Source organism: Chenopodium quinoa, unplaced genomic scaffold, assembly GCF_001683475.1.
Source record: "Chenopodium quinoa cultivar QQ74 unplaced genomic scaffold, ASM168347v1, whole genome shotgun sequence".
NCBI classification, from domain to species: domain Eukaryota; kingdom Viridiplantae; phylum Streptophyta; class Magnoliopsida; order Caryophyllales; family Amaranthaceae; genus Chenopodium; species Chenopodium quinoa.
The window spans coordinates 874,678-898,805 of NW_018742244.1; the positions used below are offsets into that span (position 1 = coordinate 874,678).

Here is a 24,128-nt window from a genome sequence, read left to right on the forward strand (position 1 = left end):
CATAAAACACGTCTTATAATAAATATATATACAAAGTATGAATTTTCGACAATACTTTTGGTAAATGTATAGATTTTTTTTTTTATTAAAGATATAATTGAGTAATTGACTACATAGTTCATTTCATTTTCTTTTGAAATTATATTGAATAATAATATACTCTTGTATACACACATGTATACACTACATAGAAATAATAAATAAAATACAACTAAAACCCTCTTTCGGTTACCCGCCCTACCATACTACTCATCTCCATTTAAAACCCCTTCAATTCATTCTGTTTCCCATACCCCCTAACCCAAAACTACACACTTTATTATTGTTATTATTTTCTCTACACCTAAGGAAATAAAAATAAAACCACACTACACCACACCACAACCCATTAATTTTATTATGTTATAAATTTATAATATAAAGTTTCATGAAACATACATTCAATTCCTACACAACACAAATTAAACACCATTATTTTTGTAACAACATATAGTAGTAAATAACAATATGTCTCAAAATTATTGTTTGCTTTCCTGCATTGCTTTGATTTCTCTCTTATACTTTGCTGCTGCTGATAGTCCTTATAGGTTCTTCGATTGGCATGTCACCTATGGCCATGTCTATCCTCTCGGTGTTCGACAACGGGTTCGTTCGTCTCTTCCTTCCCTTTGGCCTCCACCTCTTGGCTGTTTTTAAAAAACCCAAGTCAAGGGATTTTTGTAAAACTCTTTCTTAAATATTCTACTGCTTTAATTCTCAATTATCAATTATTGTTGTTTTTAAGGGTGTGAATGTTAGAAAAATAACGTACATTATGATTTTATTGAAAGTAAAGATGATTTTTTGTAATAAGATAATTTAATTTGTTGAGATTTAAACTTTCATAATCTGTTCATTTATTCATTTATTTATTTATTTGATGATGATTTGGTTAATTAAAAAATGCAGGGGATACTAATCAACAAGCAATTCCCAGGTCCAGATATAATTTCAGTGACAAATGATAATCTTATTATCAACGTATTTAATCACTTGGATGAGCCCTTTCTCATTTCTTGGTTTGTAATTCTCTCTCTCGAATTTTTATTTAATTTGTCAAACCAGATTAATAATAATTTTATTATATTAGTGAAATTATAGTATGCTTCATACTAGCCAAAAAAATGTACGTGTATCGGTATATGTTATTATAAGGGTGCAATTCAATTGGCCTAGCTAACATGCCGTAATATAACATCTAATTGCCCAATTTAAAAGGTGTGGTTTTTTTAGTTGTTTGATCAAATAGTACCACTAAAAAGTTGTTGAACCAAGTTTACATCTTATAGAGAATTTTAAGGGGGCAAGCAATCCATATTGTTTGAAATGGTTAAATCAACTTCTATTGTAGTTTGTTCTTGGTCACGTAAATTTAATTTAAAAAAATTCTCAATTCAATGTAACTAGTTTTGGACATTCAGTTTATATTTGAAGATATTAGTTTTAAAATTTTCAGTTTTACATTGCTTACATCTTTATTGTGAATTTGAATTTGGTGTTGAATTTAATTTTAATTTTTGAATTTCAGATCTACATTATACTCATAATAATGGCATTCCTACATAATGGCATAAAACAATTTACTTAAGGTTATGATAATTGTTAGAAATATGAGATCTTAGACATTAGGAAAAAATATCACTAATGATATTATATACCAAATCAATCCTATTATAAATATGGAAATGTAATATATTTTCCTCATATCTAAGATATAATGTTTCTTTCTTAATAAATAAATACTTTATGCCAAAAAGTAACATTAATAATGTTAAACACCAATAATTAAAAGTAACTTTGTTATTCTTATGTGAGATGTTGAAATTTTGTCTATTAACCAATGTTTTAAAAAATTTGAACTTACTCCCTCTTGTTGACCAAAGAGGAAATCTAATTAAAGACAAAAGGAAATAACTAAAAGTAAGTCTTAAAATAAGTGAAGTACTCAATTTAGCTTTAAAATAAGGTCCTAGTTGTCCCCCAACAAAATTTCCGTCAATGGAAAAAACGTGAGTGGTATAATCATGAGTGCACTCAACTTGCATAAAGCAAGGCAGCTAAGCTACACTATTTCTTTTTCATCTAAAAAGCAATTTAAAGGGTAAATATTGTTATTGGAGACACATAAAGTTTATATGTAAAACTATATTGTTATATAAATTTATGAGTAATATACAAGTAGTATTTATTGATATTACCTTTTCTTCTATGTATTATTATAGGTAGGTCGATATAAAGTAAATAGGTGGCACAATTATATCAAGCATGAAATATATAGTTTCTACACAATTCGTATATAGCTACTAATGCTAATGTGCAACGTATATGATGATGTATAATTATTTTGTAAAGATTAATTGAAGAAGAAAATTAGAGGTAAAGAATCATTAATATGTTGTTTTATCATGTTAAGAACCTCCAAAAGCAATACAAAATTAAAAACGAAAAAATTGTTTTTTTGTAACCAATTAATCATCTAGGGTGAGAATAGTTTAGGCTGTTTATACTTCTTATTCATGTTCATACTCAATTTTTAAGTGTAATTTTGTTTGGTTATCTTGTAATTAATTATTAAAGCTTTGCTAATAATTCTAAGTCAATGCTTACTCTAATTTAGTGTTGTTATAAAATTATTTATACACCTAAAAGTTCATTCTTCATCTACACATAAGTTCATCTTCATCTACACGTAACATGTGTAAGAGAATTTTTGTGATACCAGCTTGAACTATATCCATTTTATTTTAATTAAAACAAAAACTTAATACTCATATATTTAAAAGGAAATATCCCAATGACATTTTAGCTGAGAAAATATTAGCCTCCTCTTAAATTACATTGTAATATTATATGACCTAAATATAATATGCAAAATAGAGAAAAATACTTAACTAGCAAAAAATAAAAATAAAAATAAAAAAATCATGATATGTGCATGAATATTATTTAACGGTGCGTGCACGTCAAAAAAAAATTGACAGTTTGAAACAAATTGCTTACCACCGCAAAGTTACTACAAACCTTAACCGCCAATCTTTATTATCAAGGAAGTTACTAGCTGAAACAAACTAGGTACGTGCAATCTCTGACTTCATGTATTAGCATAAAAGTCATGACTTCATGTAAATTAAACATTAATTAAATCAATTAACACAATTGTTAGTATGGTACAACCATACAAATATCCTTATTAGAGCAACTCCAATGGTAAGCTAATTGTGAAATTAGCTTGCCATGCCACCTAGGATTGCAAAGCTAATCTACCTTGTAGCTAATTAATCCCACAATGGTTAAGCTAATTTTCAATAATTTTTTTTATTTAATTAATTTTTTTTAATTCTCACAATTTGCTAAGCTAATTAGCTTAGCTAAGCAAATAGCTTTGCCTAGCTAATTTGGTAATGCAATTCCAATGGTTAAGCTAATTATTTATTAGTTTCATAAATTGCAAGCTAGTCCTAATTTTACACTGTTGGAGTTGCTCTTATTACGTTATTAACATCGATCCTATAGGAACATCTTTAATTCTTTATTATTGAATCGATCACATTATAAAGCTCATTCATAATATTCAATGGATTGAATGCACGAAAATAAGTTATTTTTACGGACATTTGATGATGTAGGGATGGGATCCAACAAAGGAAGAATTCATTTGAAGATGGAGTGTATGGAACTACATGTCCAATTCCTCCAGGACAGAATTTTACCTACAAATTACAAGTAAAAGATCAAATTGGAAGTTACTTCTACTTCCCTTCTACAGCCTTTCACAAGGCTGCTGGTGGGTTTGGAGGAATTAGGGTTCTTAGCAGGCCTCTCATTCCTGTTCCCTTCCCTCCCCCTGCTGACGACTTTACTGTTCTCATCGGTGATTGGTACAAAACTAACCACAAGGTATATTTATGACTCTACCATTCTCGATTATTTCTAAACATTTTTGCTTTTATTATTAGACCTCAATCTACGTATACAATTTAGTAGTGTTAAATTATTTAATTTAAACTGTCGTGCTATTAGTAATTTAGTAGCGTTAAATTATTTAATTTAAGCTATCGTGTTATTAGTTCTAAATGATTGTTATAGCAACATTTCGACTCCCAATGTGGAGAAAGTTGCTTGGATACATCAATTTAGGGGTAGCTACTAATGTACTATGATTGCAGAAATTGAAGACAATTTTGGACAATGGAAAGAGGCTTCACTTCCCTGATGGGGTTCATATCAATGGTCGACGTGCAAACGATGCAGTTTTCACAGTCGAAAAGGGTACAAAATGTTAACCAAACTGATTAATATGTCTTCATGTGTTATTTTAGGAAATATATTTAATGCTTATGCGCAACCCTTTTTACAAAAATTGGCAGGTAAGACATACAGGTTTCGGATATCAAATGTTGGTCTGCAAAACACACTCAACATTAGATTTCAAGATCATAAGATGAAGCTAGTAGAAGTGGAGGGGACTCACACCATGCAACAACTCTATTCATCATTGGATATTCATGTTGGTCAATCTTACTCCGTCTTGGTCACAGCAGATCAGGAGGTCAAAGACTACTACATCGCGGTATCAACCAGGTTCAATGATGTGATCCATACAACCACCGGGATCCTCCACTATCAAGGCTCCAACCACGCTGTATCCGGCCCTCCTCCTGGTGGACCCACCACCGAAATCGGTTGGTCCCTCGCACAAGCACGTACAATAAGGTAGTATAAACTAATGCATATCATTCTCATCTACAGAGTATTTTAGTGCTATGTAGTACGTACTTATAAACTTGGAATTTCTCTATTTTCTTTTATCTAGTCATAACTAATATATATGAAATCCTATGATTACTAGGACTAACCTAACAGCAAGTGGACCGAGGCCGAATCCACAAGGATCCTACCATTATGGAGAAATCCCATTGAGCAGAACAATCAGGCTAATGAGCTCTGCAGCTCAAGTGAATGAAAAACAAAGATATGCTGTCAATAGTGTTTCTTTTGTTCCAGCAGATACTCCCCTTAAGCTAGCAGACTACTTCAACATTCAAGGCGTGTTTCGTGCCGATAGCATACCTGATCACCCTACGGGAAAAAAAATGTACCTTGACACAGGAGTGATGGGCGCTGACTACAGAACATTTATAGAGATTGTATTTGAGAACAAAGAGAACATTGTTCAAACTTGGCACCTTGATGGCTACAACTTCTTCGTCGTTGGGTAAGCAAGTTTTTAAACCACCATTAACAAGTCTTTTTAAACAAATCAGGCTAAAAATGGCAACTTACAAGAAACAAAATTTTAACAGTTTTCTTGACTAGTATGTTATATATTTGCTCATTAGTAATAATTCATACCTTCTGTTTATGTATTTGAACCTCTTCTAACCTTGCCTGTGGTGACTCATATTGTTGAATGTATGGCAGGATGGATGGCGGAAAATGGTCAGCAGAGAAGCGCGGACAGTACAACCTACATGATGCAATATCGCGTTGCACAGTACAGGTAAGACAGTTAATGCCATTACGTTAAACAAAAACAATTCACCTTTGGGCATTTTTTAATGGTCCATTTTACTCTGTTGTAGGTATATCCAAGATCCTGGACCGCGGTGTATTTATCATTGGACAATGTTGGCATGTGGAATGTAAGGACTCAATTCTGGGCACGACAATACCTCGGAGAACAATTTTATTTGAGAGTTTATACGCCTACGCGTTCACTCAGGGACGAATACCAGATACCTGATAACGCCCTTCTCTGTGGTAGGGCTAGCAAGTGATCTGTTGTACTTGCCATGGAGATAAATTCATTGTGCATGATCTACCAGACAAGGGGCAAGAAGCGTGAATTGACCCCTTCTTGGGGTCTTAATTCTTTAACTCAAGGATTGAATTTGTTTTTAAGAAAAAATGGTAAACAACTTGAATGCCAAGTTAATGAAGGTGTTGTATTTATTCTTCTATTTCATTGCTCTTGAAACTTCAATCTGATCTTACAATTCTTCATAAAGTCCGTTTGTTTAGCGGTTATAAATTATGGAAATTGTAATAAATTTAAGTGTAATTTTGTAAGGAACTTCATGGTTATTAGTCTCATCACCATGTCAACAGAACTCCATCTTCAAACCTTTGTATTTTTTTCATAAATCTCCATATTAGATCTAATTATAGACTAGCACTACCCTGGGTATTGGCATGAGAATTTCTTCACAAACTTTGAATGATCACTATCTTTAGTCCTTACCAGTTACCACATACCAAATGAGGTGTTAAGTTTTGTTCAACATGTTCGAGAGTACACGGACAATGATTAATCCAAACCTGCTCCACCCCAAAGGGCAATAATCTAGCTAAATGATGAGCTATAATATTACTGTCACGTTTTACATGAGTCCCCAAAGATGTTAACTTAGCTTTAGCTTCTTTTCATACTTCGTATATATTCTGGCCATGTACTCTGTTAATGTACATTTATTTTTCTTATATTTTGATGCTGAAATCTATATCATTTGAGTTACTTTTTTGTTCAAATGAAAAAGTAACTTGATGATAAATCATTAGTTACTTTAAACTTCTTTGTATATTCTTTATGACTACGTAAACAATTTTGAATTTCATTCATGTTCGAGTTAGTACAGTTAGTTATAATCAGTCCGCAATGCAAGAACCGGGCCTAAAAGTAAGATCTTGAATGATCTTCACACTTTCATAGAAGTTTGAGCATCAAATTTGGCATTCACATTATAAAAGCCTCAAATGTCAACACTCTAGCTATGGTACACAGTAGAAGATTAAGTTAACAGCCTGATCCAATCATGAAACACAGTGTAACTACGACAAAATGAGGGGAGAGGGGGGTTCCAAAGAGGAGGAAGCTTTATTACTACAGGCACACCATATGCACACAGATTCTTGGAGAGCCTTGAAAGAAATGATCAGATTTGCATCTAGTAGTCAAGGAATAGATTACTCATACAGAGAATGTGCCGCAGTTATTGATAGTGTTCAATGCCAGTGTAATTCCACGGTTACAGCCTCCTTATCACACATCATTCTTCAACCTGTTCAGGACACAGAATTTGACATAGTCAGCAACAAAATATACAGGCATATGTAAGATGTCGAGTTTGCAACTTTGCAACAATGGTGCAAGTAGCTAAATAAAGTTTTTTGTAACCAAAAACAGAAAAACCAAATATTAAGTTTTGTGCTAATAATTTTTTACTGCAGTTACACACAATTGGTAACAATACCTAGTTCAGGCTAGCTGCTAGCTCTGCTTTTCAAGTATCCTGCATTTTCCCCCAATTCATGCCTTGTACAGCTTGAGCTTCTATTTTACCATCTACATAGAGCGAACCCTAAGGCAATCATCCTGCATCTTCACCCACTTAAAACACTCCCTACCCATCAAACGCAAACTGTCATTTTGCCTCTCACTTACACTATGTTTAGATAGAGAGAAATGGAGGGAAAGGAAGAGGAGAAAAGGAAGGATGCATCATTCTTAATTTTTAAATCTGAGGGAAGGGGAAGGATCCATTTTCCTTCTCCCTCCCCTCACCTCCCTTTTCCTTCCCCTCCCTTTCCCTTCAGTATTGTTATCCAAACATAGTGTTATAAAACAGCCCCCTGAGTCCAAACCTAGAACTCCTAAAAGGGAGAAATATTCAGCCAGTCACAAAAGGGGCAACCTCATAACCTCCCAACTTACACTTCAAGCTTCAGAATCAATGACCATGTATCACTTACACCATGTCATGGAATCTGTATCGATTGCATGAAGATAACCCCATCCCCAAAGACCCTAATCTACAGAATAGAACTTTACGAATATATTTTAACACTATTGAGTGAACACTACTTTAGCATCAAACAAGTCACAAATATGTAGGATGTGAAAAAGATAATCACAAAGATCAAGGGATGCATAACATTCATCAAATACAGCCCCAGAAACAGATTTTAAATCAGTATAACATAATCTTCCAGCAAAACTACAGAATTGCTTCCTCATGACCGAAATACTGGATGACCATAAACTAGACTAATAATTTCAATAACACAGTGGCTTGGTACATGCATAATAAATTAACAATGCATCAGTAGACAGTAGTACTACTTTTAAGCTTTAAGGCATCTTAATTCTCCCTTACTGAATTTTGATTTTTAACGAGCATATACATGTGCCTTCAAATACAGAGTATCTCAGTGCTGCATATGGCTTCAAAGAAAGAAAAAACAATTCATAATCCCATCAAGTTATATTTTCATAGATCTCTGACAAAAAATTTCACCCACACTACTCTCTTCTGTCTTCAAATAAATTACACTTCTAAGAAGATTCAATACCATAAGTGAAATATTTATAGCATCAGCATCAAAAGAGTACACTACACATGCAGTACCACATCCAAACAGGTTAACTACTCCAAATACTAGTAGCTCAAAGTAGCAAACTTGCAAATACTACTATATCAATCAATCAAAGCCTTAATCCCATAAGTGGGGTCGACTACATGAACCAAAAGTGATTATTCTGTATAGTCATCCACAAAAATCTTCCTCCTCCATCCCTTACGATCAAATACTAGAAGCTCAAAGCAGCAAACTTGCAAATACTACAGTACTATACAAGTAACAAAAACATAGAAGATAATTCTACAGAGGTAAACTAATGACATAATTGCTTACTCTGTTGAGAGGGTTGTCAGGAGATTTCTTCCACAGTTTCCATATCATTTCCTTATACTGAGTGTGTGTCAGACCTGGTTTGTCAGCCTTCAGCCTTGGTAATTCAGCTTCTTCAAAAGCCTATGAAGTCAAAAAGTCATGAACACATACAGCCTTCAGAAAATAAACATACACATTTAATAAAATAGAAAAAGACTTGACAAACAAAAGAATAACACAGAGAATGAAGCACTCAGCGCTAAACCACAACCAAACACAAGTTGTAGCAGCTTTTGATAAAGTAGCAATCGGCTAACAAATATATACCAAATACATGTATACAACCATCTAGTCAAACTAGCTAACCGCTAATTGTCAAACAAGGACTGTGACTAGAGGGCTCACAAAGAATGTAAGATGAAGGTTTTGTGATAGGAACAAGAAATTGTGATAGGAACAAGAAAGAGCATCTCCTTCCAAAATACATGGGCAAGTAGGCAATGAAGTTATCAATCACAATTGTGTAATTACTTGGCATTCACCTAAAATGCACCCTCTATACAAATTATCACAATTAGCCCATCAAACTATTGAATACATGCACTTTATTTAACCATTCAAGCAGTTAATCATCCACCACTACAATCTTTTGTTACACCACCAATATAAACACACTCCCTTTGCTCTTAGTTGTCATACCCACCTTTTGTTTTACTCGTTTCTACTTCATTCTACATTAACAAACACAATATACCATCTTATGCCTCGTTGCCGCATAATTTATCCACATTCTTCTTACACACACCCACTTCCTACCCCCTTTTCCTTACACATGAACACACTCAATCTCTTAGTTTGCATTTCCCAATTAGTAGAACAAAAGGAAACAAGAGAGTATGGAGCATAACACAACCATCGTTAACAATGTCCCTGTAACATTGAAGTATCAATTCACCTGTGCTAAATCATAACCATCAATATCAACAGTATTCACCCAAAATCAACTAACACTAATAATTCCTGCAAAACCCTAAGCATAAGAATTAAACAGAACACTATAAATACTACGAGCATTAATTTAGGAATACACGACAAAATCACACGACGATCAGCATAATAAATTACCTTAAAAGAAGCTTTGAGTCTCTTCTCAGGATGCTTATCAACAGGCAAAGTATCAGCAACAGAAATCTGAGCAAGAGCTTCTTCAACAGTATGAGCCTCAATCAAATCACCTTCTCTATTCCTATTCTCAACCAACACAATCTTCTCATACTCATCTTCACCCGCCATTCTACTCTGCTTCTTCTTGGCCTCCTCCGCCTTCCGCCGCATCTCCTCCTCCTCTTTCTCCTTCCTCCGCCGCAACTCCGCCTCCGTAACCTTCGTCGGCGTCGCCCCCATAACCCTATTCGCCTTCTTATCAAGCTTCTTCAGGGACTTCTCAATTTCTTGCTCCTCTTGCTCGGCTAATCGGCGCGCCTCGGCTTTCTTAGCGGCGGCTTCGGCGCGTTTCTGCTCTTCTTCTTCGCGTTTCTTGGCGGATCTGGATTTGGAGCCTTCGGCTTCGCGCCAGTACTGGTCTTCCTTTTGCTTGGCTTCTTGAGCCTTCTTCTCGGCTTCTGCGGCGGCTTTTCGAGCTTTGGCGTCCTCGGCTTTGCTGTTGACACCCATCTTCTTCGGCATCTTTGAAGGTTTGATTGATTGTGAATTTGGGATTCTGGGTTTTTTTGATTTTCTGGAGTTTGGATGAATTGATTTGGAGAATTGATGAATGAATTTGGGGTTGAATTTGAGGAGAGAGAAAGCGGTTGAATTGAGTGGACAATTGTGTTCGCGTATGTTGTTGCGTACAAATGGTGAATTTTTTGGGCTTACGTTACCTTGTGTTTTTGCCAAAGGAGCTTTTGAGAATACTTGGCCCAATTCAAATACAGTCCTTGTCAAATTTAAAATAAAAAATAAATAAATAAATTTTGATCAATAGTATCTTTGATTATCAATAAGTATAGCTTATAAAAAATTGATATTTAAAACTATACACTAAGACGAATCTAACAATTACACACATGATTATATCTGATTTCATGTACAATATAATTTCACGGCTTGTGTGCGACATTAGAATTTTACTACTACGACATTAGAACAATGATATACTCGTGTATAACATTGTTCTTATTCTTCCAAAAAATAAACTTATTCTAGTCCTATATACAAGTAGCTATTTGTATACTAAAAGCAAACCTTTGGCACACAGTATCTAAATTGCAATTGTTAATGTTATTTGATTCAGTTTCAACATTCTGCAGCATATGATCTAAAGCCAGATTGCCAGGTGAGATGTGTGCTTTTACAAAGCCAACATTGAATTATTTTGTGGGGTAAAATTAAAATGAATAATTGTACATAGCCTTATAATCTCTATATATATTATTAATGTTAAGTAGTTGTATGAAATTTAATTATTCCATAGATAATTTGTAATCTAGTCTTAAGCAGTTAAGCTCATTATTGGGCGCATTCAACTTTTAAGAAGTAAAGTATCATCATCAGAAATTCAAAACTGACTTCCCTAAAAATGAATCATGTCAATAATTATTTTTAATAGCTCATGGTTGAGGCATTGTTAGGGCTGTGTACAATATATATTGTACTCCGTAGTACTATTGAGACGCGCTATTGATTCATATGATTACAGCATATGATCTTAATGAAGAATAAAAGTATATTAAGCACCATAATATGGCATTAGCTGAATATAAATGAGCCTATGATGAACATGTACATCTTGTGAGTTGTGATAGCTTTTTAATGATACTATGCTACTGTAACATATAACTGTAATTTCTGATGTTAGGCAATCAAAAAGTTCTACATCTCTGTCCTCCATACTGACCATGATGCCATTTCTTCAACCTCCGCCTCTTTTCCCGCCCTCCGACGTCCCTATAACTCAACTTCACCCCCACCCATTTTGCTTCTCCGGTTATCTCCTGTCGAGACACTGTTCGATATCAGGGATGTCATCAAACTCTGTAAAAGAATCTAGAGGCACACGAAACAAAGGCTGTCATTGAATAGCCAGTGCATGCTGAAGCTGTTAAATAACACCATCCTCGAAAGCCTCTCTTTCTAGTCTACATGCATGCAGAAAGCTATAGTTTACTTGGGTGACATGCAACTTTCTTCTGAGAAACTTCTCTCAGTAAATCAGTTGACTAAGCAATTAATGTGCATTTATATACCTAAGTAGTTTACTGAGCAAGACAACATTTTTTGGTATTCGAAGTATGCATGCAAATTATGAGTAACTAAGTTATCATAGACATATAAGACATTTGTCATCATGCAGCTAAGGTCCATTAAAAGAGTAAATTTTTGATAAATAGTTTGAACGATCCAGGCAATATATCAACCATCATACATGAAAGTTATAATAACGTAAAATCAAGTAACATACTGCAAAATTTTGGCAAGAGATGAAAGTAGTTATAATCATAGCAGTAGTGCTGTTGATTGCACAAGCAGCAATCACAGAAGCAAATAACAGTAATAGTATCCTACAGCAAAAACCATCTATAGCAGATGATGAGAAGAGAAGCAGAATCCGTAGTACAAGTAGGAGAAGAAGAAGAAGATCAAGACTAAGAGGAAGGATAAGAAGTAGAGGAACAAGTCGAGGTGGTAGACTGAGAAGAGGCCGCAATTGTGACCCTTTATACGGTTACTTGTTTGATATGTGTGGGAGATGGCCTTTTCCTACTTCCCCTTCCCCTGATAATCCTTTTCTCCATACACCATCATCACCACCACCATTTTCACCTTCTCCCCAACCGCCTCCAACTGTGCTTCCTCCACCGCCATTTCTCTTACCACCATCACTACCGCCTCCTGCCCCACTTATCTTCCCTCCTCCACCAGCACCATTACTGTTGCCACCACCACCAGTAATTCTACCTGCACCACCTGTAATAGTACCTCCACCACCAGTATTACCTCCCGCACCTGTAGTACTGCCTCCCGCACCTGTAGTACTGCCTCCCGCACCTGTAGTATTACCTCCAGCACCTGTAGTAATACCTCCTGCACCTGTAATACTTCCTCAACCACCTGTGATACCACTGCCACCTTTATATTCCCCACCACCACCTCCACTTGTTCCTTCACCACCACCTCCATCATTCTTTTTTCCACCACCAGTGTTTGGCTTCACTCCGCCTCCTCCATTGGTCTCGATTCAGCCACCAGAGTTTGGCTTCACTCCGCCTCCTCCATTGATCTCGATTCTTCCACCGGAGTTTGGAATTCCACCTTTCTTCACACCACCTACAACACCATCAGCGCTCCCCTTTCCACCACCGATAGTTGAATCCCCACCAATGACACCGCCTATATTATTTCCTCCACCATTCTTGCCACCATCTCCACCACCAGTGTTTCAGCTTCCACCCTCACCACCGTCATCAGTTCCATCTTCGCCGATAGGGTTTGCATTTCCTCCATGGATACCACTACAAACTCCACCACCACCATCTCTTGGAGATATATACCAGCCATCACCAATACCATGGCTTCCATGGTCGCCATTACCATGGCCAGCACCTTCTGTTGGAGAAATCAACCAGCCACCAATACCATTGCCATGGGAAGCTCCTCCTGCTAACAATGGTAATGGCAATATTGATCAGCCACCAACATGGCCATGGCTAACACCTCCGGATGATGGTAGTAGTAATCGTGGTGGTTTCGGTATGACGCCGCCATTTGTTGATCCATGGCTATCTCCTCCAGCATCACAATATGGGGATTATCCGCCAATTTGGATGGCTCCTAGCGAGCCAGACCAGTTTTTCTCACCACCTCTTGTACCAGTACCTACTTAATCTTTTACATTTTATAGATGCAATGTCAGCTGAATTTCCATTGATTTTGTCAAATGTTCTTGTCAAATATTTACTCCTTTTTTTTTAATTAGTTGCAACATTTTTATTTTCAAGTTTGATAGTTGATACTGCATAACTATTACTTCCTCTATTTCTTTATAGTTGCAACACACACTTTATCACGATATTTAAGAAAAGTGATCTCACATGATATAATACATTTAAAATGGAGTTAAGGTTATTAGAAGTATAATCAAGTGGGTCATAGCTTTAAATAAAGGTAATTGTACAATCTTCATCAAAGAAAACCTTCCTTTTATAGTGTGTTGCAACTATTGTTTTTATGGTGTGTTGCAACAATTGTGACATTTCCATTTTAGAAAAATATTGCAGTTATAAAGAAACGAAGGAAGTATGTCTTAAATATAAATCGCTAAAGATAAGCCACAACTCACAAGATAGGCATTCCTTAAAACTAGCGTTATAATTTATTGGCAATACAGTAAGTCAGAAATAGAGCTAGTCGCCAATTCCACAAACTAAAGTTTTTAATGTGGACTTTTACTTAGAAAAGGCACACAATACAAGGATTTCCTCATTCATTGGGTCTGTATATTTTCAATCTCTCATCGCCTACAACCGCAGTAGGGAGGCTACACGGTTGGCATTTCTATCCAAAATAACATAATAAATTTCGTTCTAGCGCCTTTGTCTATGCCTTATTGCCAGTTGCTTGTGCTACTGTGTAAAACCATACCTATTGAATTCCCAACTTCAGAGAGCTACATAATCCTAATCAATTCTCATATTAATGTTGGTTCAAAGTATTCTATAATTGCCTAGAATTTTATTTTTCCTTATAAATAGAAGAGTGAAGAAGCAAAGTTTTAGCACAGCCCCAAAGTTTTCAATTATGAAAAGAAATATACTAATAATAATATTTCTAGCATTACTTTTGATCTCCCAGACATTCACAGAGGCTAGAACACATAAACATAACAAAGAGCCAAAGAAGAGAGCACCTAGTGGTAAAAGTAAGAAAGGCAGAGGTAAGAGTGTTCATCATCATAAATCAAAGGGCAGTAAGACCAATGAAAACACTAGTTGTGATCCCTTGTACCAGTATCTTTTTGGTAGTTGTGGGAAATGGCCATTTGCTCGATCTTCATCTAATAACCCATTTTTGCCAAGACAAAGGCCTTCACCGCCAGTGTCACCACCATTAACCCCCATAACTCCATCTCCTCCTTTAATGCCACCTCTCGTACCATCTCCACCACCTCCATCGGTGACTCCTTCACCATTTGTATTACCACCTCCTCCTCCTTTAGTACCTTCTCCGCCACCACCCTTAGTAGCTCCATCTTCACCTACACAACCATCACCACCTTCATTATTGTCACCACCACTACCACTTGTTCTCTCCCCGCCACTGCCATTAACACCATCTTCGCCAACACCACCTGATATCTCAACATTAACTCCACCACCGGCACTTATATTTCCACCTCAATTTGCATCACCACCACCCCAGCCAATAATCATTTCACCGCCACTTGCATCACCTCCACCAACAATCATTCCACCTCCACTTGCATCACCACCGCCAACAATCATTCCACCACCACTTGCATCACCACCGGTAGCACCAATCCTTCTATCACCTCCACCTGCACCGGTACTACCAATTTCATCACCACCACCAACACCAATCCCTTTTTCTCCACCACCTACACCAATACTACCATTGGCATCCCCTCCACCACCGACACCAACAATACCATTTGCTTCACCTCCACCAACACCAACGATACCATTTGCTTCACCTCCACCATCACCAATACCTTTTGCTTCACCTCCACCAGCACCAATACCTTTTGCTTCACCTCCACCAGCACCAACAGTACCTTTTGCTTCACCTCCACCGGCACCAACGGTACCTATTGCATCACCTCCGCCGGCACCAACGGTACCTATTGCATCACCTCCGCCGGCACCAACGGTACCAATTTCATCACCACCGCCGGCACCAACGGTACCAATTTCATCACCACCACCGGCACCGACGGTACCGATTTCATCACCACCGCCGGCACCAACAGTACCGATATCATCACCACCGCCGGCACCAACAGTACCAATATCATCACCACCGCCGGCACCAACAGTACCAATATCATCACCACCGCCAACACCAATCACACCATCTTTGTCACCACCACCAGCACCAACAGTACCAATATCATCACCACCGCCAACACCAATCACACCATCTTTGTCACCACCACCAGCACCAATAGTACCAATTTCTTCACCACCACCTACACCAATACCTCCTTTAGCCTCACCACCACCAGTGGATCCAGTTTTATCACCACCAGCGGCACCAATTGCACCATCTTTATCACCGCCACCAACACCAGTACCAACTGTTTCACCACCACCAACCCCCGTTCCAAATACACCTCCAGCACCCATTCCTACACCAACCACATCCATTCCCTAGCTATTTTTACACCTCCATTGAACCCCATACCATAACACCAATCATTTATGCGTAGATATAAACCCTTCTAGTCTTCCAAACCCAACACTAGTCTAAACCCCGTGCCTATATCAACCCCTTCACTTCCATAAATTTCTTAAAATCACTAGACTACTCAATGTCAATCTAAGAAAGGAACTAAAAATAGCTATTCATGGATTCATGTCATGGTCAGCCATATGATCAACCAGCCCCAAAATCATCTCCACCATTCACCTACTCGATTAAGATTGCACAAATCTTTACAGTGCTAAAGGCTATAGCAGCAACAGCCTCTTCAAGTGATGTACGTTTCAATTTTAGTTTGCAGCTTTTTAATTATTGTACCAAAAAATGGATGCATTAGAGCATTCATAGACGAATATGATTGTTTATATATATACATATTAGTAGTTCAATTCTCTTGTTTAATTAATTTTCTTTAATTTTAATAGTTGATACAAAGCTAGCAACCTGGCAATATACTCCCTGCTAAGGTTCATAACTCATCGAAAATCCTAAAAGTAACTTCAAATGGAAATCAAGAAATTGAAAGGTTTGTGTATAAGGAGGCCAAAAAGGTGGAGTCATTAGGCAAATGCTACCATGTAACTCTCTCTTCTCCAATTTAATTTACACTTTATCTTATTTGACAATTAGTTGTTCAATCTTGGTTGTAATTATACAAAATGACATTTAGGAACACAAATATCCAATGTGAGAGTAACAAACTTCCACCTCTCAACTCACAATCAAATAAATAATCTAACTAAAGAAAACCAAAGCTTAATACTAACTCTATTTTCGCCTTTTCGACATTGAATCCTTTAGAGGGGGATTGTAACTCTACATTGTAGAGTTGAGAATAATCACAAGTTCACAACCCTCCATAAATATATAGTTACCCATGATACATATACACCAAAAATAGACCATTAAGTTTTTACCCTTCTTGTATAATTGAAGCTACAATCATCCTCCATTATCAATTTTCCAAGCAAGAAACAACTGATAGCTAGTAATTCTCCATTACCAATTAACCAAAACAGAAACAATTGAAAGCAAGTAATCCTCCATTACCAATTAACCAGAACAGAAACAATTGAAAGCGAGTAATCCGGACCCATTATCAATAAACCAAGGCAGAATCAATTGAAAATAGGTAATGAACAGTTTGTGAATTCCTATTTACATTGTTATTAATTTAGCACTCTCAAGAACAACAACAATAGCCCTCAATCAATTAAGCACTAAAATTTAATCTGGTTGAAATTGACATGCCAACAAAAAAAAAAAATACCTGATTAAGGAATTAAATAATGATCTGCAAGCTTATCGATGGTCGCCGGAAAATTGTGGAGTCCTTGAGTAGAAGTGGTGGAAAGAGAGCATAAGAAAAAATAAAGTGAGAAGAGTAGAGGAAAGAGTGGGTTCGATCCCAATACCTTTCCCTACCACCAAACTACCATATCCCACTGCGTTAACTCGAGTCGGGTTGACCTCCACTGCGTTAACTCGAGTCGGGTTGACCTATGAGTGATTTCGGTTATATGGGCTTATTTAAGATATTTGGGCTTGAGAATAATTGGACTTTGACCAATGACCTTGGTTTATAATCTTGTATGATTGTATTAAGTTAGCCACTTAGAATCAATCGTTCTTTAGCCAAATATTGCTAATTTGCAATTGTAATAACTAAATGAAAATTAAAGTACAACCAAAATGTTTGTAATTTTTGAAGTAGGGAGTAAATGTTTTACGTTAGGATCTGAAACGTGATCCAAGTCCATGATATAGTACTCCGACACTCGGCATTGTATAACTCATGTACTTCAGTACAATTTTGATAGTTACCTAACTTGCCTCATGACTGGCTTATGATAGAAATTTGTTCATAAATTGCTTGGAATAAAATTAAATAGCACATGTATGAGTCATATGGCGTACTCAAACTTTTTGTATGCCAAAATCAACATATAACATAAACACTCCTAAATTGTTCAAGTAAAAAAGATCACATGGTATCTCTCTCTTTACCTCCACCATTCGTCATATTATATTCCCCGCCCTTCTGGCTTCCCCTATCTTATCTATTTCTCATGGGAGACCTCCATCGATCATAACCCTAAAACTTTTAGCCTGTGTTACAAGAAAGTACATTGTCGAGACTAACTTCCTTGAAGTTTATTTTATCCTTGTACAGTTGTAGTGTTGTACTGACGTGTCCACCCTGACTAATACGACCATATCTAAAAGGAAAATTTTTATATGTGGCTGGCCACATGGTGTGGCCAGTCCGTTTCATATAAAATAAAAGGTGTCTTTCTTTTTTTTTCATTTTATTACATCAAAAGGTTCTTCTTTCCCAAAGTTTTCTCATTTTCTCTGTTTCCATTTTATCTCTCCTCAAACTATTCTTCTTCCATTTTCTCTCTCCTCAAATTCTCTCTCCTCTAAATTGTTCGTTTCGTTGATAATGACTAAAATCAAGATAATCTTCCCCAAGGGAAAGAAAGAATCGACATATATGCTGTACTCTCCTACTTCTGATATAAATCAAACCCTAATTTTAGTAATTTTTCGATTTTCCTGTCATCTATGCTCTGCAATTTGAACAAGTATCGTGAGATTGTTTTTGGTGGTGTGAAAGAATTCGTGAGTAGAAATCAAGCAATTTATGAAGAATTACTAGAGAATGAAAAGAAAAAAAAAAGGCAGATGAAATGGAGGCTGCTAAGAAGATGCCGGAGGAGCTTGCTAATGTAGAAGATACAACAATAGTTACTTTTTTCATTATGTAGGGATTACTTTTAAAAAATATAGTGTACTTGTTTTAGGGGTTACTCGTTGGTTTTATAGGGAGGGGTTACTTGTTGATTTTACAAGGGTTATTTGTAAAGTTTTAGGGGGTTATTACTTGTTACTGGTAGTTTATTAGAAGTTACTTGTTTGTTTTATAGAATTTGTTGTTAAGTTAGAGGGGTTACTTGTTAATTTTTGTTAAGTTTCAGGTGTTACTTGTTAGTTTTATAGGGGTTACTTGTTATTTTTAAGAGTTACTTGTTAATTTTTGTTAGAGTTATTTGTTTATTTTAGTGGTTACTTGTTAGTTTAACAGGGGTTACTTGTTAATTTTTGTTAGGGTTACTTGTTTATTTTCGGGGTTACTTGTTAATTTTTGTTAGGGTTACTTGTTAATTTTTGTTAGGGTTACTTGTTAATTTTATAGGGGTTACTTGTTAATTTTTGTTAGGGTTACTTGTTTATTTTCGGGGTTACTTGTTAATTTTTGTTAGGGTTACTTGTTTATTTAGGGGTTACTTGTTAATTATATAGGGGTTACTTGTTAATTTTTGTTAGGGTTACTTGTTAATTTTTGTTAGGGTTACTTGTTTATTTTAGGGGTTACTTGTTAATTTTTGTTAGGGTTACTTGTTTATTTTAGGGGTTACTTGTTAGTTTAACAGGGGTTACTTGTTAATTTTATAGGGGTTACTTAGCTTGTTAATTTTATAGGGGTTACTTGTTAATTTTTGTTATGGTTACTTGTATATTTTAGGGGTTACTTGTTAATTTTTGTTAGGGTTGCTTGTTTATTTTAGGGGTTACTTATTAGTTTAACAGTAGTTACTTGTTAATTTTATAGGGGTTACTTGTTTATTTTAGGGGTTACTTGTTAATTTTTGTTATGGTTACTTGTTTACTTTAGGGGTTACTTGTTAGTTTAACAGGGGTTACTTGTTAATTTTTGTTAGGGTTACTTGTTTATTTTAGGGGTTACTTATTAGTTTAACAGGGGTTACTTGTTAATTTTACAGGGGTTAGTTATTAGTTTTACAGGGGTTACGTGTTAATTTTACAGGGGTTACTCGTTAATTTCTTCAATTTCATTGTATCTGTTTTCATCTTCCAGATCCAATACCTGATTACTGGTTTGGATTTCAAGATTCATCAAAGAATCTTCAATTTGTTCGATCTCTAATGATTCTTGTGAATCAGGTAATTTTTCGATTTCTTCTGCCATTGTTATTCTTTAATTTCTGGAAGAAAAATTGTGTGAGGTTTCGCTCAATTTTCGCATTCGTTCCTCGTAAATGAGTTGTTATGGGTTTTAAGGTTTAGAAATTTGCCCATGTTTTGTAGAGCCATTTTGTTCAGCGCTTGTTTCCTAATCCCGTTATACGCGCGTCGTTCTCCGTTATTTTGCTGACTTGGAAGCAGGCCACACAGTGTGGCCTGCTGCACCAAAAAGACGTCGTATCTAAAAAAAAAAAAAACCTTTAATTTTGACTCAAACCGTATCCGGTTATACCCATGGAAGGATTGAACTACCCTGTCCAATAATACCTTGACCCGATCAAAGTTTAATATCAGGTTTGAACAGTTTATATGTGCCCGACCGGCCCGATTGGCCTGAAATAGTGAGTTTGGACACGATTTTACCAAAACCCGACCCATGATCCTAATAATCACCTCTAACTCTCTAAGTCTAATATTCATGGAAGTTTGCTAACTCGTAAAAAGCAGTTAGCAATAACTGAATAATTTATCATGCATTGAGGTTGTTACTTGTTAGGACTGTTAGGCCTATGTACGATTAATATTGAAGTAGTGAGACGCGTAAATGCGTAATTGATGCTAATGCAAACAAGAGCTAATAATACGAAGTATGTATTAGTATTAAACAAAACACCTTAATATGGTATTAGCTGTGTGTAAACAAGCTTATTTATATTAGTATAATTTTATGGCGTAATAATATAGATTATCTTGTGAAAGCTTTAACTTAATTTGATAATATGCTAGCTAACAGCTAACTAATTATTTATGATTATCTCATAATTTGACATTTGATCGACTAGAGATCATGTTTAATAGAATTTCATTGATTTTTTAGATATATACTAATACATCTTATTAGTTGGCTAGATAATCTTGTCATAAAAACTAAAATAAATAGTTGGCTAGATAATGTTGCGGTACTGTATTAAGCTAAGATTAAGGTAGTTAAATACTCTCTTTGTTTGTAAATTCCACACTAAAACCAATTGGTAATAATAGGAGTAACTCCTCTACCTTATAAAGTGGAACCACCTATCCTCTTTTTCCAATGTGGGACATTCACAAGTGGGCTACAATGGGTTTTAACAATTAGGCCCCGTTCTCTTCACCTTAATTTTTCTGAACTAAAATTATTTTTACGAAACTGAAATTATTTTTGCTAAACTTAAATTATTTGAACTAAAATTATTTTTGCTGAACTAAAATTATTTTTACTGATTTTCTATTATAATTCTTCTTTAAGAAAACTGAATTTTACTGAACTGAACTTATTTTTACTGAACTGAATTAATTTTACTTAATATTATTTTTTAAAGGTGAAAAGAATAGGGCCTTACTCGTAATTGTTTGTTAAGTTATCATACACTGCACCAACAAATTTCAATCAGTTGTTAGGGTAAAACTTTGTTACAGATCAATGCGTAGTCTAGATACACAAGTTTCTGTTAGATGCATGGGAGTTCAGATTTCTATTCGACTTTAGGTGAAATACCTACATTTGAGTATAGTACATAGCTTTTTGATTAAAAAAAAAGTCGTTTTGATCTATTGGTATATCATGAAAATAAATAAACAACTAAACTTGGTGAACCCACAAGATACCATGATTAATTGTGAGGATAAAGAAATAAGCGTGCATAAGTTGATCCACTCTTTACGTCAGTTAACTATCATAGGCGCATGAAATCAAGATTTTGCCTTAAGATCCTGTAACAATAACTCTTTAAAGCACAATTAGGAGCATATTATAAACTAATACTCCACTAGTACAATACTCCACAGTGTTTATATACAAGTGTAGCATAAGTGAATATTCTTTTTTACATACTCCACATAATAGCTACTACGGAGTATGATTATGTTCTTTTGAGTTATTCTGCTTTGATGAGTCATATTTTGCTCTATTGAGCATTAATAATCTGTTTTGCTAATACCTGCTCTACTTAGTTGAAGGACATGTTCTCTTCGGCTTAATTTCAGTTCAGTTTAGTTACTAATGTCCTTCTCTCATAAACAGTTTAGTTTAACTCAATTCAGTAAATCAGATTAGACCCGAAGTCTGCTCTCTGTTATGCTTGTAAGCTCAAAAGAACAAGGCTTATGCATCTTAAAATTTTAGGGATATACCAGTAGTTGACATCTATATAGAATATGAAGTATTCCTTAGGAGTATTAATTACAGTGGTACTAGTAGTAGAGATTAGAATAATGAGAAGGGGTAATTAATGCAATAATCCCATTCTCCAAAAACTATGATTAGCTCGTAAAACAGCGTACATTTGCTGATTACCATGTGAAGTGTAAATTAATTAGTCGTAGAAAAAAAAAAAAAAAAAAAAAAAAAAAAAAAAGGAAAGATGGTAGTCTAGAGCAGAGTGTACAACAGTTGAGATGAGATGGCGCAATCATGCACATGTATCATTAACAAGCGAGCAGGAGGCAGTAGGCAGTCATCATAAATTTAAGGACTTTATGTTGTTGCTATTAACGGCCTTGATACATCCAACTCGTCACCCTCTACAGATTAAATCGTGTGCTTAAACTTGCTTTTCACCCTTTTTGTGAATTGTCACCGTTTTTTTTTTTTTTTTTTTCTTTTTTTTAACGAACATGTGGTATGATGTTAAAATGTATTGTAATGAATTAATGAGTAATGAGTTAGCTCCTGTTATTATTTTCAAAAGGCAAGGTTTATATACGAGTGTTTCAAAGCTTAAATTAGGGTCTGTTTTCATTGACTGAACTCAGCTGAGCTAAATTGAATTGAAATGAAATGAATATTTTATAAGAGAAGGAAATTAGGAGCTGAACTGAACTGAATTGAACTGAGCTGAATTGAACTGAACTAAATTTCAACGCAAGAGAGCATGCCCTTAGTGTAACTTTTGGTTGTATATCTTAATTTTATAAAATTATTATTGAGTTATTGTCGTTATTGACTATGAAAATTTCACAACATGCAATCTTTTTTTTTTTTTTTTTTGAAAAAACAAGATGAGCATTTGGATCATTTCACATTTTCACAAAAAGACTAGGCTAACCTATGTACTTTCTCACTTTTCTTCATCCCAATGGATTCTACCACTACTTGTTATAGCTTTACCTTTGTTAATTTTATAAACACAAACCGCACCAAAAAAATTCAAACAAGGAATCAATTGAAAATATCGAAATGGATCAATGAATTTGGTGGCTTCAAATAAAAAATTAAAATTATGGATGAAAGAATCATAACCAATCACAAACCAAAACGTGGATATTAAAGAAAATCCTAGCTTACTTTATTTTACTACCAAAAATAAATAAATTTGATAGTATTTACTGACTTAGGGTAAAGAAATCAATGAGATGCTCCAAAATTTTCAAACCCAAAAAAGCTTCCCAAATTCACTAAAATGGCATTATTCCAATTCAGAAAACACGCAATCAAAATCCTACAATACCTTTTAAAAAAAAAAATCTCCCTCATATGTGAAAATGATTTGATTCTCTCTGTCCATAATTTTAGCAGGTTTTTTGAGCTCAAATGTCGAAAACAGTCATTATTATGGGTTTGAAGAAATTTTGGACGTTCTATTTCAAGACTTTTTGTGTGAATTTCTTAAAGGGCACAAAATTTATGAAATTAATTTGACCAACAGAGGAAATTTAATTTAAAATTGCACTCAAAATGAAATAAATGGGCAATTACTTCTAATCAATTCGTGCAACTCCCTATTTAATTTCTTGATTAATTTGGTCAATATTATTAATAGTCCTTTCTTCTAAATACACGCCCCTAGAATATAAATTAGGTGGTGATTATGATTATTCCTTTTAAAATAACGTACTCAATGCAGAGTACTATGTATGTGATTATCATATACGGACTAGGAGTACTCGTATTACCTACTTTGAAAACAATTTTTAAAATGACGCTTTATAACATGTTTGAGTATTTTTTTTTT

General features: G+C 35.2%; 4 protein-coding genes across 4 annotated transcripts; 2 read left to right on the top strand and 2 right to left on the bottom strand.

The window, feature by feature from the left end:
* Positions 1-173: 173 nt before the first annotated feature.
* Positions 174-6,174, top strand: LOC110738710 (L-ascorbate oxidase homolog). The gene is made up of 8 exons (XM_021919123.1): positions 174-645; positions 949-1,058; positions 3,666-3,936; positions 4,206-4,308; positions 4,407-4,752; positions 4,889-5,254; positions 5,461-5,539; positions 5,622-6,174. Exons 1-8 carry the CDS (start codon positions 508-510, stop codon positions 5,814-5,816), a joined length of 1,608 nt encoding a protein of 535 aa, XP_021774815.1. The 5' UTR covers positions 174-507; the 3' UTR covers positions 5,817-6,174.
* Positions 6,175-6,710: 536 nt separating this feature from the next.
* Positions 6,711-10,617, bottom strand: LOC110738736 (coiled-coil domain-containing protein 124-like). The gene is made up of 3 exons (XM_021919158.1): positions 9,835-10,617; positions 8,731-8,850; positions 6,711-7,097 (listed from the first exon to the last, which is right to left on the bottom strand). Exons 1-3 carry the CDS (start codon positions 10,393-10,395, stop codon positions 7,086-7,088), a joined length of 693 nt encoding a protein of 230 aa, XP_021774850.1. The 5' UTR covers positions 10,396-10,617; the 3' UTR covers positions 6,711-7,085.
* A 1,303-nt stretch (positions 10,618-11,920) lies between these two features.
* LOC110738721 (extensin-like) lies at positions 11,921-13,595 on the top strand. The gene has a single exon (XM_021919132.1). The coding sequence runs from the start codon at positions 12,192-12,194 to the stop codon at positions 13,593-13,595; it is 1,404 nt and encodes a 467-aa protein (XP_021774824.1). The 5' UTR covers positions 11,921-12,191.
* A 1,369-nt stretch (positions 13,596-14,964) lies between these two features.
* Positions 14,965-17,410, bottom strand: LOC110738727 (glycine-rich cell wall structural protein 1-like). Its single transcript, XM_021919146.1, has one exon. The coding sequence runs from the start codon at positions 16,092-16,094 to the stop codon at positions 15,105-15,107; it is 990 nt and encodes a 329-aa protein (XP_021774838.1). The 5' UTR covers positions 16,095-17,410; the 3' UTR covers positions 14,965-15,104.
* Positions 17,411-24,128: the final 6,718 nt, after the last annotated feature.

What these genes read in the sequence shown, in the direction of transcription:
- LOC110738736 (XM_021919158.1), bottom strand. Translation starts at nt 10,395, where the DNA reads ATGCCGAAGAAGATGGGTGTCAACAGCAAAGCCGAGGACGCCAAAGCT. An exon ending in GACTCAAAGCTTCTTTTAAG is followed by an intron (nt 8,851 to 9,834) that starts GTAATTTATTAT and finishes TTGACTTCATAG; the next exon opens with GCTTTTGAAGAAGCTGAATT.
- LOC110738710 (XM_021919123.1), top strand. Translation starts at nt 508, where the DNA reads ATGTCTCAAAATTATTGTTTGCTTTCCTGCATTGCTTTGATTTCTCTC. An exon ending in CTCTCGGTGTTCGACAACGG is followed by an intron (nt 646 to 948) that starts GTTCGTTCGTCT and finishes TAAAAAATGCAG; the next exon opens with GGGATACTAATCAACAAGCA. An exon ending in TATCGCGTTGCACAGTACAG is followed by an intron (nt 5,540 to 5,621) that starts GTAAGACAGTTA and finishes ACTCTGTTGTAG; the next exon opens with GTATATCCAAGATCCTGGAC.
- LOC110738721 (XM_021919132.1), top strand. Translation starts at nt 12,192, where the DNA reads ATGAAAGTAGTTATAATCATAGCAGTAGTGCTGTTGATTGCACAAGCA.
- LOC110738727 (XM_021919146.1), bottom strand. Translation starts at nt 16,094, where the DNA reads ATGGATGTGGTTGGTGTAGGAATGGGTGCTGGAGGTGTATTTGGAACG.